The following is a 15,238-nucleotide window of genomic DNA, read 5'->3' on the forward strand; positions in this document are numbered from 1 at the left end:
GCAAACATTATTGGACATGCTTATATTCAAGGCAAAAGGATCACTGCCAAAAAGTACATCAGAGACATTACTAAGAACATCAATCAGGAATATATACAAACTAACAGTTTTCCTCCATAAGTTTTGGGGGCCCAAGAAAATAATGTTTTTCAAAAAGGTTTGTGCTGCCTCTTAGCTTTAATTACCCATTATATATTGTGCATTAAATGTATTTCTGATCCGCAGGCCGATCTTAACTAGTACTGTCATTAACTACTGGGGTTCTTCTTGAATGCCTGGGATAAGAATAACTGGTATTGAAAAGAATCAGCATCTGGGCAAAGAGACATTCAGGAACTTTATACGCGTCAAAACATTACAAGCTGTGCTGATGGAGAAGCCTGAGCGAGCCCCTTTCCTGCTGATGAGCTGCACCACATTACTTCTGATTAGAGAAGCACAGAGGAAGGTTAGTTATGCACTTTGTCACTTACATACATGAGCGCTCTCTTAATCACTCGACTGATGTCTCTTCTCCACTCAGGAATATCGGGGTTGTATTCATCCAGGTTTGGTGAGAATGATAACCGTAGGGACTGGAATTGCTCTGGGAATATTAGGAATAAACAAAAAATGGAACACAGTAATATTAAGCGTCAACTGTGTATGTGGTTGGAAGAGAAGTCAGTCTTTGAGAAGCCATGTTTTCTTGTTTATACTTCTTTATGGGGAAAATAGAAGATAATTATTGCAGATCAAAAATACTCCATTCCAACTGTGACACTAAATGTCTGTGGATACAAAATATATACTGTAAATAAGTCTGTCGTAATGTTTCTTCTGCTCTGTCACTGCAGATAAAACTAAAAAATGTGCCCTCGTTCTCCCGACTAATGTAACCTACTGTCATTGTAACTAACTATTATTGTAATCAGCTGTCACTGTAACTAGCAACTGTAACTAGCTGTCATTGTAACTGTCACTGTAACTAACTGTCACTGTAACTAACTGCCGCAGTAACTAACAACTGTAACTAGCTGTCGCAGTAACCAACTGTTGCAAAAACTAACTGTAACTAGCTGTCACTGTAACTAACTGTCATTGTAAATGTCACTGTAACTGTCACTGTAACTAGCTGTCACTCTGTCACTTTAACCATCTGTCATTACAACTGTCACTGTAACTAATTGTCACTGTCATTGTAACCAGCTGTCACTAATTAACTAACTGTCATTTTAATTAGCTGTCATTATAACTAACTGTCACTGTAACTGACTGTTGTGACAGTTACAGTCTGTCTCTGTAACTGTCCCTAACTGTCACTCTAACTACATGTCTCTGTAACTGTCACTGTAACTGACTGTAACTAACTGTCACTCTAAGTTAACTACATTTCTCTGTAACCGACTGTCACTGTATAACTGACTGTACCTGTCACTGTAACTAACTGTCACTGTCACATTGTCTCTCTAACCGTCCCTGTAACTAACTGTCACTGTCATTGTAACTTTCATTGTAACTAACTGTCACTGTAACTAGCTGTCATTGACTAATACCATTGTAACTACCAGTCACTAACTACCAGTCACTGTAACAAGCTGTCATTGTAACTAACGGTATTGTAACTTTCTGCTGTAATCTATCACTAAACTAACCTCTTGCATTATGAAAGCTACAAGAAACTAGAAAATAGAAGCGCAGATGGGAATGGATCTCATAGTGTAGTATATTATATACTGGAATTCTAGCTATAAATACCTGTGTGGGAAGGCATCAAAGGAATAAGCATTGAAAGATCACACTTCAACAACAACTACAAACCATATTGGATAAACACCTAGATCGTATATATAATTAACAGTGAGTGTATAAATATATATTTTTAATATACTTGTAGCCATATATCCCCGTGGCTTCTAATCTGCCCTACCTAACACAAGCCCTGGTACCAGTGCAGGCAGTCTTAGGGTTAAATCTACGCCCTGCTGTAGTAAGCAGCTTCCTTGAGTGACAGGGGGGAGGGGGTAGCCCAAGGCCTAGGTGCCGCCCACATGGGGCTGAGACCTGAAGCCCCACCCCTGGTAACAGTTGGGAGTGGGCAGTTAGTCAGTTCTACCCTCTCCTCTCAAGGGAGTGGGTCGTTGTTCTATCCCTTCCCGCAGTGGAGTGCGAGCTGTTACCCCTTACTCCACCAGGGAGTAGGGAGCAAAGGATAGACGTTTGGGGCCCAAAGCCCTGGGGTTGATTCCAGGGATCCGAGGAAATGCATTGTTGATTTTGTACGGCTGTACTCAATAAAGACCAGTTGCTGCTTTTATACTCCTGCCTGTGACTGCAGTTTATCAGGGGGAGTGCAAGATGGTTTTCCTGCAGGAACTGCACCCAGCTCTGCTGGGGCCTGCGGAGAAGGGAGGCGCTGCACCCGTGTACGAGATGAGAGCTCTATTTCCTGAAAGCCTGTCCTGTCTTCCCCACTACCATCGGCAGACACTCAGCAATCCTGTAAGCCTCACAGGTACAGCACAGCGAGAGTACAGGTAACAGTGAAATCTCCCAGAGGGTGGGGGAGCCCCTGGTACATACTGTAGCCCCAACAATGTCCGCAGCGATTCACAAAAAAGAATAGAAAAGATTATAATACAATAAATGTAACAAACGTTCATGCACACAATAGGAGAATGAATCCCTACCCTGCAGACCATACAAAGTAGGCGTGTTGCGAGAGTTACACACACAATAGAAGTGTAATTGCAGTGGATGGCAGTGTGTGACCACAATGGTTGGGTGGATGCAGGGAGAAGTAATCATGAACTCCAGTTTAACTCCACAAGGCATCTCAAATGTGCTACTTGAGAATCAAGCACAATCGTGGTATACACTGAAAACATACCACTTCAAAAGAATGCTATTAACTCTATTTGTATATACTGTGTGAGTATGCCAATATGTACCTTATATAAACACATTGTGCATCAATCATCTTAATTGTAGTTAATTTGCCCTGAGAAATTTATGAAAAAGATTAATTCTCATAAGAAATTTAAATACTAAAAGTATATTGTAGCCTGCTTGTTGTAACAAATGTACTGTACAAATGCAAATTATATTCTAACAACGAGGAGAAATGTTTTGCTTTCTTATGCTGTTTAACATTTAATTAAATTGCGGCAGCGACAGAAAATCTCTTTTAAAAGAACATGTTTCTGCTCCATAAGTATACAAACAGTATTTATTGACATACAATAAGTGAAAAAGAACAGGTTTCAATAAACAATAACCTTTTAAGAGTATTTCTTTTATCATAATAAAATCTCTGGTAACCAAATGCTCTGCAGGGTTTTCACAATCTTTAAGTAATATCCATCTTTTTTGAAGTGAAACTTCTTTAGTGGCACCTATTCTGATGGGGTAAAACGGGAGAGTTGGGGGCGAAATGTGAAACGGAAGTGACGTCACGGCTCCCCCTCCCCCTCCCGCCACACGCCTGCTGTGACATGCGGCGGCGGCGGCGATAGCCGCCGGCGCCGCTCCTAACAGCCGGCGCTTCCCCCACACACCCACTGTGACATGCGGCGGCGATAGCCGCCGGCGCCGCTCCTAACGGCCGTTGTTACCCCCACACGTCCGCTGCCATGGGTGTAGCAAGATGGCTGCCGCAGAGCTTCCGGTGCTTTTGAGTGAAAGGTGTAGCAAGAAGGCAGGCGCAGGGATTTTAAATCAGTCACGGGTGTTGTCCAAGTGGACTCAGTGAGACGCTGCTCAGCATCTCTCCTCCCTCCGCTTCCCCTTCTCTGTGTCCCGCTGACTGAATAACGCCCTCAGAAGCGTCCTCACCACACCCGGGGGCAGCGCTCATCATCATGGGGACAGCCAATGGAACTCCGGCTCGGCTGTGACGTCACGCAAAATAAGGCGGGCTTTGTCACTCCATAGCTAGTGGAACGGCTCCTGCTCCGGTAACGGGAAGGGGGGGGGCTGAGTGCGCAGCACCATCAGAAGAGGCATCGCTGCAGCGCTCCCCTCCGAGCCGGCTCCAGCTGACTATGACGCGCTGCCCCCCTCCCCCGCCGCCACTGCCTCCATGCCGCGATCTGGTAGAAATGGGGGGGGGGGGGGAGGAGATTGCTGAAAGGTGCTGGGGGCAGGATAAGGGTGCTGGGGGGGGGAGGACAAGTGTGCTGGGGGGGGAGAGACTGCTGAAAGGTGCTGGGGACAGGAAAATGTGCTGGAGGCAGGATAAGCGTGCTGCAGAGAAAGAATATGGGTGCTGGGGGGAGGACAAGTGTGCTGGGGGGGGAGAGACTGCTGAAAGGTGCTGGGGACAGGAAAATGTGCTGGGGGCAGGATAAGGGTGCTGGGGGGGGAGGACAAGTGTGCTGGGGGGGGAGAGACTGCTGAAAGGTGCTGGGGACAGGAAAATGTGCTGGGGGCAGGATAAGGGTGCTGGGGGGGGAGGACAAGTGTGCTGGGGGGGAGAGACTGCTGAAAGGTGCTGGGGACAGGAAAATGTGCTGGGGGCAGGATAAGTGTGCTGCAGAGAAAGAATATAGGTGCTGGGGGGAGGACAAGTGTGCTGGGGGGGGAGACTGCTGAAAGGTGCTGGGGACAGGAAAAGGTGCTGGGGGCAGGATAAGGGTGCTGCAGAGAAAGGACAAGTGTGCTGGGGGGAGGACAAGTGTGCTGGGGGGGGGTTGCAGGACACAGACAGACACACATTGACTAACACACACACACACTGACACACATACACATACACACACACACTGACTGACACACATACACACTGACTTGACACACACACACACACACACACACACACACACACACACACACAGACTGACACACTCTGACGCACGCACACTGACACCCGCACGCAGACTCAGACACCCGCACGCACACACACACACCCCAGTAATGCGCCGAACACTGCCCCTGAATGATGTGCCTATTCCCCCCCCCTCCCACCCCCCTGAATGATGTGCCTATTCCCCCCCCCTCCCACCCCCCTGAATGATGTGCCTATTCCCCCCCCTCCCACCCCCCTGAATGATGTGCCTATTCCCCCCCCCTCCCACCCCCCTGAATGATGTGCCTATTCCCCCCCCTCCCACCCCCCTGAATGATGTGCCTATTCCCCCCCCCTCCCACCCCCCTGAATGATGTGCCTATTCCCCCCCCCTCCCACCCCCCTGAATGATGTGCCTATTCCCCCCCCCTCCCACCCCCCTGAATGATGTGCCTATTCCCCCCCCCTCCCACCCCCCTGAATGATGTGCCTATTCCCCCCCCCTCCCACCCCCCTGAATGATGTGCCTATTCCCCCCCCCTCCCACCCCCCTGAATGATGTGCCTATTCCCCCCCCCTCCCACCCCCCTGAATGATGTGCCTATTCCCCCCCCCTCCCACCCCCCTGAATGATGTGCCTATTCCCCCCCCCTCCCACCCCCCTGAATGATGTGCCTATTCCCCCCCCCTCCCACCCCCCTGAATGATGTGCCTATTCCCCCCCCCTCCCACCCCCCTGAATGATGTGCCTATTCCCCCCCCCTCCCACCCCCCTGAATGATGTGCCTATTCCCCCCCCCTCCCACCCCCCTGAATGATGTGCCTATTCCCCCCCCCTCCCACCCCCCTGAATGATGTGCCTATTCCCCCCCCCTCCCACCCCCCTGAATGATGTGCCTATTCCCCCCCCTTCCCACCCCCCTGAATGATGTGCCTATTCCCCCCCCCTCCCACCCCCCTGAATGATGTGCCTATCCCCCCCCCTCCCACCCCCCTGAATGATGTGCCTATTCCCCCCCCTCCCACCCCCTGAATGATGTGCCTATTCCCCCCCCTCCCACCCCCCTGAATGATGTGCCTATTCCCCCCCCTCCCACCCCCCTGAATGATGTGCCTATTCCCCCCCCTCCCACCCCCCTGAATGATGTGCCTATTCCCCCCCCCCCACCCCCCTGAATGATGTGCCTATTCCCCCCCCCTCCCACCCCCCTGAATGATGTGCCTATTCCCTCCCCCCTCCCACCCCCCTGAATGATGTGCCTATTCCCCCCCTCCCACCCCCCTGAATGATGTGCCTATTCCCCCCCTCCCACCCCCCTGAATGATGTGCCTATTCCCCCCCCCCTCCCACCCCCCTGAATGATGTGCCTATTCCCCCCCCCCTCCCACCCCCCTGAATGATGTGCCTATTCCCCCCCCCCTCCCACCCCCCTGAATGATGTGCCTATTCCCCCCCTCCCACCCCCCTGAATGATGTGCCTATTCCCCCCCCTCCCACCCCCCTGAATGATGTGCCTATTCCCCCCCCTCCCACCCCCCTGAATGATGTGCCTATTCCCCCCCTCCCACCCCCCTGAATGATGTGCCTATTCCCCCCCCTCCCACCCCCCTGAATGATGTGCCTATTCCCCCCCCTCCCACCCCCCTGAATGATGTGCCTATTCCCCCCCCTCCCACCCCCCTGAATGATGTGCCTATTCCCCCCCCCCTCCCACCCCCCTGAATGATTGCCTATTCCCCCCCCTCCCACCCCCCTGAATGATGTGCCTATTCCCCCCCCCCCCTCCCACCCCCCTGAATGATGTGCCTATTCCCCCACCCCTCCCACCCCCCTGAATGATGTGCCTATTCCCCCCCCCCCTCCTGAATGATGTGCCTATTACCCCCCTCACACCCGCCTGAATGATGTGCCTATTCCCCGCCCCCTCCCACCCACTGAATGATGTGCCTATTCCCCCCCCCTACCACCCCCCTGAATGATGTGCCTATTCCCCCCCCCTCCCACCCCCTTGAATGATGTGCCTATTCCCCCCCCCTCCCACCCCCTTGAATGATGTGCCTATTCCCCCCCCTCCCACCCCCTTGAATGATGTGCCTATTCCCCCCCCTCCCACCCCCCTGAATGATGTGCCTATTCCCCCCCCTCCCACCCCCCTGAATGATGTGCCTATTCCCCCCCCCTCCCACCCCCTTGAATGATGTGCCTATTCCCCCCCCCTCCCACCCCCTTGAATGATGTGCCTATTCCCCCCCCCCTCCCACCCCCCTGAATGATGTGCCTATTCCCCCCCCCCCTCGCACCCCCCTGAATGATGTGCCTATTTCACCCCCCTGAATGATGTGCCTATTCCACCCCCCTGAATGATGTGCCTATTTCCCCCCCACCTCTGTGAGCTCCCCCACCCGCTCAACATCCATGATGCTGGTACTGCTGCCAATAAACATGACCCCGCCAATCAAATTTACTCATACTCCAAGCAGTAATAATATTATTGTTACTTTATATGATGCTGACAACACACGAAGTTTCACTTACTATGCGCGTGCACAGCACACACAGCTTTTTTTTAGATCTACAAACACATTTTAAATTTCCACTCTCTTGTAAAATAAGTATGACCCCCCCCCCCCTATTCTAACACAGTATTAGCCCAATGCTGTAGGATAATAAGTAAAGCAGCAGTCCAAGCTGCCATTTTTTTCCCTTTCCATTTAATATGGGCATCAATACAATCCACACAATGATATGTGATTAGCTAAATTGCCAATCGATCCGTTCTCCTTTGATCAATCGGCTAAGATTTGGCTTGGGGGTTCACTAAATGGCCGTCAGTGCAGCAGAAGAGGACCCAAGATGCAAAGTTCTGTGAGGAAGACCATGTGACCAGGCAGTCACTAGATACAATTGGTGCACTGCTAGAGAGAGGGTAGGGCTCAAAAAGGGGTGTGCCCGAGTCTGTTTCAGAAGGGGATGGGACTTTGTAAATGGTTGCTATAGGAACAAAAAAATGCTTGTTACATTATACTACTGTACATTAAAAATGACAACTTATTTTATTTTTAATGCTACAAGTATTTTCTCATAGTACAGAACTGAGATTTATTTTAAAAACACATGTAGGATATTGCTTAGACTGCAGCTTTAAATAAGACTTCATCATTTTTTTCCGTACCTGAAAAGGTAAATTTTGTACAGTATGACAATGTATATTTCATCTCAGCAGAAAGTGTATGGGGGTTTCTGCACATAGTGTGCTGCTGCTGCTGCATGTTTTCTTTTAGTGGATAAGGACTTAGCGGAAGGAATTGGTGCGTTTTTAGAATGATGGGAATATGTATAAGGAGGGCGCAATCTGCACCAACATAACACAAAAGGCCACTTGCATCACTCTGTACCAGTGACATATGCATGAATCGTGTCTTCCATTGTATGCACGTCTCGGGAGCAGAGGTTAACGCCCCATCACACCTGGGCGTTGCTTTGACGCAAAGAGAAAGGAAGCTGCACCAGTTGTAGTTGCAAATGTTGATATATCTCATTATATTTGTCTGCCTCTCCTTTATATGTCCTCCTACCTGTAAACCCCACAACCTCCCTCCCCCCCTTCCCCCTCGCTGGCACAAGGGGAGGAAAATGGTGCCATCCCAGCCTGTTTGGCAGCAGTGCTCCAGTTTCTGACACTTGCTAAACATCCCCTAAATATGCCTCAGAATATGGTGAGAACGACAAAAATGGGAACTGTAACAACCTGAGTGAAACTGTAGTATACTATACCCGGACTTCTTGCCAACATCCACTGGATGTGAAATAACAGAATCGTTTACCAAAATCTCACCACTTCCCAACTGCTTTAATACATTTTTGCAGCAGTCTTTGAAGTATAATCCTGTGCATACAGTGGAACTCGCACTGGAAGCTCGTAGGCCCCTATGATGTAAAGCCATCTTAACCTTGCTTGGAAGATTTTAGCTTTATTTGAAATGAATGGCCCTTAAATCTTCCTCTCAGCTTTACAGGATTATTGATTAGGGTCCTTAGACTTATGTGGCTCTGAGAGATACCCGCGGCATACCTGAGATCTACAGATAAAAAAAAAGGATAAAGTAGCACTAATCACTAAACTACTACAACTAATATATATTACAAAATACAATGTTAATACAACTTAAACATGTTAATGGAGGAAGGTAAAGATATCTCTGATGAAGCAGTAGCCTAGATTTGGACTTGCTAGATTTGGACTTACTAAGCCACTGCAGCTCCCTGTGACGCGTGACGTGTGACGTATGGTGAGGATCCTCCTCTGCTGAGGCTATTGGCTGTTGATCCGTAGACACCCGTGTATGAGTGTGAGTAGGCACCGCTGTTTGAATATCTCCTCCCAGCACCCCTGACCGCAAGGTACAGGGGAGTAGGAGAGGTGCAGTGTCACCCCTCAACAAAATCGGAGGCGACAGTTACAGCAGGCATACAACAATACTGGCTGTAAGTGCAATATTGTTCTGACTAGGTCTTTTGTAATAAATGTATTGTGCCATGATCTTTATCTCTTTTGTTTCCATTGCATCCTCTGTATATACTGGAGATCTAGCCGGTCTTGATTAACCTCTGCCATTCCGGATAGGAAGAAAACTACAGTACAAGTCATACTCAAATTGTAAGTGCATGAATATTAATTGCAAGAACGTTCAAAGGGGAGTTAATTTTTAAGAACACATTGTTATCTTCTTAGATTTTTTGCCTGGACTATCTATAACAAATATACGGGGTCAGCGCGCCGGAGAACATTCTTTCTTCTGACATCTACAGATGCAGCCAACGCTATTGCAACCAGTGGCGAATTTCCCAGGGTGGCACCATTTTGTAACAGCAAATTTCCCTTTTTTTCCCCCTTGATATATAGAGGCCCCGCTCTCTTCCCCACTGATTGCCGGGGAAGAGTGTGGTGCCTCTGTAAAGTTCTTACCTCCTTCGTGCCACCCTCCTCCTCCAGCGGTGCGGCATCGAATGATGCTGTGACATCACATGGCATCGCGTTGCCATGGTAATGTGACTTTGCAGCATCATTTGACGTTGCAACACTGAACAAGCAGGAAAGTGGCAAGAAGGATAAGTGCGGCAGCAAGGTAAGTGGCTACTGTAAATCTGACACTGATTGCAACCCGTGGCGTGCTCCCACAGGTGAAATGGTGCCACAGCCCGGCCTCCTCTTTGCACACGGCTGATTAAAAACAATGGCCGCTTCTCCCGCGTTGTGTATGTCCCGCCGCAGCGTGTCACTGGTTGCCATAGAATTGCCCCGACTTGAATGGCAGTTAACGTCGGATAGTGCTACCCCTTATCAGAGCTTAATGAATCTCCCCCCGAAATGCTTTCTTGGTGGTATGTAACTTGGATCGAGTTTGGTAACCCCTGGTGTATCCAATCTTTGCTAGAAACAATGTGGGTAGAACTGTTATTTGGTGGCTTTTCCCTAAAAGTATGCCAAAATGTATGTTGTGATCAATAACGTAACATTCTGTAGCTTAAAACACCTTTGGACCACTGGTCAACTGCTCTAAGCAGCCCCAGGTAGTATGTGCCTAAAGATACTGCCACCCTTATAAAACATCTTTACAGCCACCCGGTGATCCGTTGCTTGCACATGAGGCCATCCGAACCCGCCAAAGTTTTTGTACGTTCTTGATCGATTTACATGAGATTTACTGCATTGCGAAGCATAATACTGTACCTTACTCTAGGGAAGTGTGAACAAGCTGAGCAGGATCTGGGAACACTTTGTTCTCAGTGTTTCATTTAGATTACCAATCCTCCTTCTTAAAGGAAGGTCATTTTTTAGAGTCATCAAGGGAAAAAATGTCAAATTCAATTCATGTGCCTAAAATGTCTTGAATTGTAGAGGTGTGATTAGTGACTCACCGGGTTCGATTATTAACTTCCCATTGGGTCACTGATTGGTGGAGCACGAACATTATTAGATTACGCTCTTAATTCCACTTAAACTCCCTTCTCTATCCTCCTCCCATGGTTTTTAAATCCAGTCAATTTGTCCTTATGCAGCTTTTTATATAGTTCCATTTTTTCCATTGATACAAAAGGTTACATTTGTATCAATTGGAAAATTAAAATAAAAGGTTAAACTGAAGTAATAGCGAGACTAGCAACACACACATACATACCTTTTTCTTACAAGTTAATAAAACATGACCGGGACAAAGTGTCCTAAAAACTGGAACACTGAAGGTAACAGAGTCAATCTATAACAAAATGTCTAGCTAACGGCAGTTCTGAGACCTACAGTATCTGTGAACATCTTCCCCAGACTAAGCGCACGATACATCCAAATCAAATATTTTGTTGCTATCTGTATTATTATAGGTCTATGGTACATGCTGAGGATGCCATCACCGCAAGCCCCTGGACAAATCAATAGGACTTGAAAAGAGCTCACCATATACAGCGATGGTCTTTGTGTCTTGCAGAATGGTACTTCCCGCAGAGACCTGCACGGTTATACTGTTCATCCCTTCTGCAGCGAATGTGAAAGAGATGCTTCCCTCCAGGCTGATCAGAGGCTGTAAGAATCCGGCACCAAGAACATTGAATCAAGACAATGCCGCCTGTTTGCAAATGATGCCATACATTTCATAAGTGAAGATTAACACTGTCTGTCATATTCAACTAATAGCCATCCTCAAACACCAGCTGGCGGTGTAGCTCAGGGAGCGAGGCCGTTATCTGCAGTAAAAACATTGTAGTGAAAAAGGAATTGATGCTCTTGTACTTTTTTGGCACAAAATCTGTATGTGGCTGTTTGCTGACGAGAGAACTTGTAACCCAGGGGCGGCCAACTCCAGTCCTCAAGGGCCACCAACAGGTCAGGTTTTCAGGATATCTCTGCTTAAGCACAGGTGGCTCAATCAGTGGCTCAGTCAATATGAGCTGAGCCACTGAGCTACTGACTCAGCCACCAGTGCTGAAGCAGGGATATCATTAAACCTGACCTGTTGGTGGCCCTTGAGGACTAGAGTTGGCCACACCTGCAGTAGCTCAGGGTGATGGAGTTATGAGAAAGGTGAATACAATTGTAAGCGGCATACAGAAAATACATTTGGAACTGTTATTGGCTAACCTTTAGAATACAAGGGACACCCACAGAAAAATTATATATAACATATTGGGGCTCATTTAATAAGCCTTGAAGCGGTCGTGCAAAAAATCTTCTATTCAAGTGAACGATCAAGCCTTATAGAAGTAAGTACTATTATAGTCAGTGAATAATCCGCCCGGGAAACTCATTAACATGAGCGCAGACTGAAAATAGCAAATCATGATTTAAAAAAAGGATTAGACATTTACAGAAGGTGTCTATAAATGGATATTAGATATTTAGGGCACTATTTACTAAAACCATCCCTTGGACAGAGTGTCCTGAGAACATGGAACACCGTCACACTGAGGGTAAATGAGTCTATGAACTCCCTTGCATTTATATCTTCCCCAGAATGAATGATACAGTATATCAGATACTGTATGTTGCTGTTGTTGTAATCTGTATTATTTAATGCAGTGCCACTCTATAAGACACGGCTTACTGAGAATGATCCAGTGTGGCCCATTCACTTGATAAGGCTGGGAGATGTCTTCTAGCATGGAATTTGTGGTATGGAGTATCAGCTCTTAGTAGGTATAGCCTATAGTCTCAGCACCATTCTTAAGCTAGAGGGCCCACAGAGTTGTTCTGTTCTCTCCCAGTTGATTTCCTGAGCAGCCACTGTTGGGCACAGGACAATACTCTGCTTGCCGTATCAGTTGGTGCGACCAATTTTGGAATTTCTTATGTTCATTTGAAATAATCTCCCAAACTCATCTGATCTATGATTTATGCTGTTAGAGAGCCTTACTGTACCCCGTAGACATAGGCAACTGTCTATAGTGACCTGTATAGCATTGATAAACTTGTACAACACTGTACATGTGTATTCAATATGTAAATACTGTCCCGGCTAAGCTCATTCTAAAGCTTGCCGGGAGCTGGCTGGGAGCGTAGCGGGCTAGCCGCGGGTCTGCTCTCCGTTTAAAAACGGAGTTTCCCGCGCGGCGGCCACTTCAATAGATAAGCGCTAATGGCGCTTACTATTGAAAGCGCCCGAGGCGCGGGAAAACCGGCCGGTTTCGGCCGAAGACAGCCCGCGCGCCGCCCGCGCTATTTTTAAACTGCGAGGGCACTGCGGCTGCCCCCGCATGAGAGTCAGCCCGGCCGCCACTGTAACCACCATTGTGATATGTTAATTGAACTTGGTTGGCTATCCTTCGAGTCCAGAAGCAAAGTACACCTTTCCGGTCCAACTTTCAAATACTTCCTGGACAAGTTACCTGATTCTCTGAGCACTTCTAGAACAATTTACCTGAGTCGCTGCTTCTCTCATTAAACATGTCTGTAAGTCTAATAAATAATGTTACATCACAGTATTCTATACACCGGATATACGTGAAAATGAGCGGTTACTCAAAACTGGTTTTTTTCCTAGTACATTTTTTATAAACAAATAAACTGGAAAACATTTAAATTATGACTAGAGATGAGAAAACTGTGAACATACTGTACCAGAACCAGAATATACTGCACCAGAACATACTGTAACAGAAGCAGACCATACTATACCAAACCCAGAACATACTGTAACAGAAGCAGACCATACTATACCAAACCCAGAACATACTGTACCAGAACAAGAACATACTGTACCAGACCCAGAACATACTGTACCAGATCCAGAATATACTGTACCAGGACATACTGTACCAAAACCAGAACTTTCTATACCAGACCCAGAACATACTATACCAGAACATACTGTACCAGACCCAGAACATACCAGAACCATAACATACTGTAACAGAACATGGGCTGTCTTATTAATATGGCACTGCTTACTAAACACCCCCCAGTGCTGCAGACTTTTGCCTGTTTGTACGCAGTGCTGGGGGCAGTGACCGTCACTACATCTGTATGTGCCATATATAAGGGAATATCAACAATTATGACGGAATTAAAGGACCTACGGAATTTTATCAAATTGCATAAAACTATTATAGGAAATATGGCCAAACCCAAATCAGTAAAAAGGAAACTGAACGCACCTCGGTGTTATTTCCAAGCCACCAGACGTATGTAAGGGTTCCCACGTGACTAGGCCACAGAACTAACTACCGAAGCGTTCACCTCCTTATTCTTTGTGGTTACAAAAGGCAGCACCAGGTGTATATGTTCCAGGGGGCCTATGGAAAGAGAAGACAATCACTGTGTGGGGTGCTTCGTAATCAGAGGGTCCCATTATCATCAATAATACCAAAAGCCATGTGCTACTTTATCGCGTCATCAGATGTAATGTATCCAAATATACTGACGTGTTAATCAGCTAATGAAGAATTGGGGACTTCAAGGGACAGTATTACAGTCTATAATATAATGTAAAGAAATGGAGATGTGGGCCTTTCGATGGCATATATCAGGGTGAACGCCGTTTTTATATCTCAGTGCCGCTTTTACTACATGTTATTGCAGTTTCTGCTTTGTTTAGATGTAAAATATGAGTTTATATAACGTTTCAAAAGTGTTGAAATCAGAAAGCATTTTCATGTAACACCATCGCCCTCTACTGAAAAAGGGAGGAATTGCAGTCTAGACCAATGTGATGTTTAGTGCAGAACATGCCGGAAGGGAGCCATGGAGCCGCGATGCAGTAACTGCCATGGAAGTTACCACAAGATCGGGCCCGATATCCCGCATCACGTATTCATGTCTCCCGGCCGCTGCACTTTACATGGTACGTTGCAAGGTATTTATGGAACAAAAGTACTGATAAATATCAGTTGGCTGCTATACTTTGAATAACAGAATAATCATTGGAGTCTAGAAAAATGAAAAGTAGACAGGAACCTCGCTCAAACCCCAGGTGTGGGTAGCTGCGTGCCGCCTGGGAGTGGGTAGAATAGATCAAAGATGGGTGTACTTTGTTGTCTAGACAAAGTACACTAGGAAAGGTCCCTAATTATGGCGCACTGCAGACCAGATTTATCATATAATAAGCTCAAGAGTACTGCTGAATATTAACAGTTAAAATAAATTTTATTAATCATTTTAGTATAGTAATAAAAATAGATATAAATGCTATATCTATGGAAGGAATCCCTAAAGATGGAGATCCATATGTGGTTAGTGATTAGGGCAGGAGTTAAAGCCATCCCATGGAAAGGATTGCATTATCTTACGGACATTATTGCAAAGCAGAGTATTTCAAAAGCTCCTACATGCCCAGGGTGTCAACTTAACGACTGGGTATAAATAGTCCAGCAAAATAGATCCCTGCAGTGTGAAGATTAATATAGCCATGAACACATAGGATATTGTATATTATAGGCTAAAGCTGTTAAATTCTGGGCATTATTGAAATCCATGCTCTCTGATT

At 46.9% G+C, this 15,238-nt stretch overlaps 1 protein-coding gene across 1 annotated transcript in view; it reads right to left on the minus strand.

The window, feature by feature from the left end:
* SORCS1 (sortilin related VPS10 domain containing receptor 1) overlaps window positions 1-15,238 on the minus strand; it is a 442,630-nt gene that overhangs the window by 28,508 nt on the left and 398,884 nt on the right. The window contains 4 exon segments of the mRNA XM_075611820.1: window positions 474-586; window positions 11,218-11,341; window positions 13,911-13,973; window positions 13,975-14,048. Of these exon segments, the coding sequence (XP_075467935.1) occupies window positions 474-586; window positions 11,218-11,341; window positions 13,911-13,973; window positions 13,975-14,048 (374 nt within the window).

This window comes from Ascaphus truei, chromosome 8 (assembly GCF_040206685.1).
Source record: "Ascaphus truei isolate aAscTru1 chromosome 8, aAscTru1.hap1, whole genome shotgun sequence".
Taxonomy (NCBI): Eukaryota; Metazoa; Chordata; class Amphibia; order Anura; family Ascaphidae; genus Ascaphus; species Ascaphus truei.